The sequence below is a fragment of the Ctenocephalides felis genome, unplaced genomic scaffold, assembly GCF_003426905.1.
Source record: "Ctenocephalides felis isolate EL2017-DRISC unplaced genomic scaffold, ASM342690v1 CF-g0.4_SCAFFOLD_03572, whole genome shotgun sequence".
Classification (NCBI taxonomy): Eukaryota; Metazoa; Arthropoda; class Insecta; order Siphonaptera; family Pulicidae; genus Ctenocephalides; species Ctenocephalides felis.
The window spans coordinates 23,043,438-23,046,154 of record NW_020539726.1 but is presented as its reverse complement, the minus strand read 5'-3'; the positions used below and the strand labels follow the sequence as shown (position 1 = coordinate 23,046,154).

At 28.5% G+C, this 2,717-nt stretch overlaps 1 protein-coding gene across 2 annotated transcripts; it reads right to left on the bottom strand.

Moving 5' to 3' along the window:
* LOC113387887 (U2 small nuclear ribonucleoprotein auxiliary factor 35 kDa subunit-related protein 2-like) lies at positions 1–1,992 on the bottom strand. 2 transcript variants are annotated; one of them, XM_026625277.1, is made up of 8 exons: positions 1,854–1,992; positions 1,684–1,775; positions 1,365–1,585; positions 1,022–1,282; positions 687–925; positions 491–621; positions 241–300; positions 1–140 (listed from the first exon to the last, which is right to left on the bottom strand). In XM_026625277.1, exons 1-7 carry the CDS (start codon positions 1,883–1,885, stop codon positions 281–283), a joined length of 996 nt encoding a protein of 331 aa, XP_026481062.1. In that variant the 5' UTR covers positions 1,886–1,992; the 3' UTR covers positions 1–140; positions 241–280. The 2 variants fall into 2 exon arrangements, with proteins under 2 accessions (XP_026481062.1, XP_026481061.1); XM_026625276.1 differs by having other exon boundaries at positions 8–143.
* Between the last annotated feature and the right edge of the window lie 725 nt (positions 1,993–2,717).

The window sequence follows — 2,717 nt, the reverse complement described above, 5'->3', positions numbered from 1 at the left end:
TGTTTCATTTTTGTGGTCACTCAGATTACCGACTCGGTGTAAATCTTTGTCTGCATTTAAAAACAAATTCCCAGGATTTTTATAAACATGTAAAAAATTACATGCTTGACCTTTGTGGCATAATTTTTTGAAAAACATGCCTGCTTATTTAAACAGAAAGAATTAATATTTAAAAATGAAATATTACAACATTAAAAATAACATTAGCTTATAATGTTCTTGCTTAATATTAATACATACCAATAAAGTATGTTCAGAGTTTCCAGATTAAAATATTTCTTTAATATCGAATAGTAAAAGCTTTTATTAAGTTAAGGCAAAATTGTACAACATTTTTAAAAAACTCGATTTTTAAAATTCTCTTAACAGTTATTGTTAGTTGCGCCAATTAGTGTCAGATAAGAAACATAAATGAACGCAAACAAAAAAATATTGTCATAAACGTTATTACTACATCCTGTATACTGTTTTATTTTGTTTCAAAGGATACCACTAATATTTTGAACTGCTAACATACCGCATATTGCCTTTTTCCAAGAAGATACGCCACTGAATTCAACATTTAATTGCTTACCGCCATACCATCTGCCCTGAAATTGCCTGTAGGCTTTCAAAGCATCTCTGAAATTAAATATATGCTGAAAATGTAAATATGAATATAAAAAATATTTAGAAAATATTATTACCTTGTTCTTTCATATTCCACATAAACATTTCCTCTGAGATGGGGTTCTGTATTACAGCACACTTTATATTGGACAACTCGTCCAGATTTTTTAAACTCAGCTATTGTATCAAAGAAAAACTCTTTGAAGTGTTCATATGTTTCCTTGTCATCATATTCTAATGCCATATCATTTCCATATTCTGATTGAAAACATTTTTCAATTCCAAAATGAGTATAAAAATTTCTTAACAAGAGAACCTAAATTAAAATCATTAGAAGTCATATGATATAATATATATATATATATATATATATATATATATATATATATATATTGATAATTAAATTACATACTTTGCTGATCCCTGGACTTTGATGATTTCTTGAACAACTATCTCCAAATCTGCACGCACCAATTTTAGTAAAGAATGGGCACAATGGCTTTGATGGATTTGTGTCTTTAGGTGTTTTCAGCTCATCAGGAATTTTACCACCATCTTTTATAAAATCTTCAATTTTTTGCATAAGAATTCTATATCTTTCTTCTTGTTCTTTTTGGATTTTAGCCTTACGTTCACGTTCTTCTTCAATTTTCTTCTGTTGTTCTTCCCATTCCTTAAAAAAGTAATATAAATGAAACTACTTGCAAATGGATTATGCATAGATAGTTTATAAATTAATTAATAATTAACATTACCTTTTTAATTAACTGTTGCTGTTTTTCTTTGAGTTCTCTAGCTGCTTTGAGTTTTTCTTGTGATTCTTTCCATTTTTTCTGTGCCTCCAATTCATTTTCTAGCCATTTTTTGTGCTCTTCGTCTCTAATTCGTTCTTCTTCTTGTTTTTTAAACAATTCTAGCGCCTTTTGTTCAGTCTGCCATACGATATATTTAGGATCCTTCTCCAACAGTGATTGTACTTGAAGAAAAATATATATTGAAATAAGTCATCATATTACTCCAAATCAGAGTTATTTATATTATTATGCAAATTTTATCGTTGAATGTAATACTTACATTTTTCTTGCTCTTCATCTCTGGCCTTTGCAAAAGCCTGCCGCAAACGTTTTCTCCTAAACTTTTTTGCAATTTTTCTCCATTCTTTATGTCTAAATAATTTTAAACAAAATTTAATTAGAATTATGTTGTTCAAAATTTGTACATTATAAAAATTGGAGTCAATATACTTTAATTTGGTATTAACATCTGATTGGTCCATGGTTATATGATTAAATACAGTTTCATATCAACAAATAATATTTGATTATAAAAACATATATTAGGATTTTGCAAATATATTAATAAAGATAAATTTACACATTTTACAATTTGTTTGTTATACTTTTATAGGTTATGTTATTGACATTATCAAACACAGGATGCTCATGAATCAGAGGTGTGGAACATTTTTTACAAAACATAACACAGGGTACAACAAACAAAAAAATCTAATAAATTATGAAAAATAATCAACACTATTTTGTTATTTTTGAAGATTAGATATAATAAAATGTCAAACAATTAAATAATGTAGACCAGAATTAACTTCCCTTAGGGTAAGTTATAGTAATGAGCCGAAAATCGAAAATGAAATTTTTTGCAAATCTTCACGTTTCAGAAGTTTATCAACATTTTGGTATACCTCAAAAAAAATGGATATGTGTGTGTTATGTGCGTCCGCATTTTTTCGTTCACGTTTTCGGGCACATAGATAACCGATTTGAATGGTTTAAACAGCATTCGATTCCTATTGGTAGGGAGATGTGCTGATTAGTTTTTGGCAAAGGCAGGTCCAGCCGTTACGGAAATACGGAGCAAGGAATGCAGTTTTGAGAGCATCTAATTTAATGATCCAAAAAAACATTCAATTCATAATGACGAGGATAAGTGACGATTAGTTTTTGGCAAAGGAAGGTCCAATCGTCCTAAGAGAGAACTAAGCGTCCGATTTGAATGATTCAAAGAACTTTCTGCTTGTTTTAACAAAATAATTGCAAATATTTTTTTTGAACATGGAAAATAATTCAGATTTCAATTTTAATACTGGCTAA

Coding starts and splice junctions, on each gene's coding strand:
- LOC113387887 (XM_026625277.1), bottom strand. CDS start 1,885: ATGGACCAATCAGATGTTAATACCAAATTAAA. Junction 1,776..1,853: donor GATGTTAATACCAAATTAAA/GTATATTGACTC, acceptor AAAATTATTTAG/ACATAAAGAATGGAGAAAAA. Junction 926..1,021: donor AAAGTCCAGGGATCAGCAAA/GTATGTAATTTA, acceptor ATTTTAATTTAG/GTTCTCTTGTTAAGAAATTT.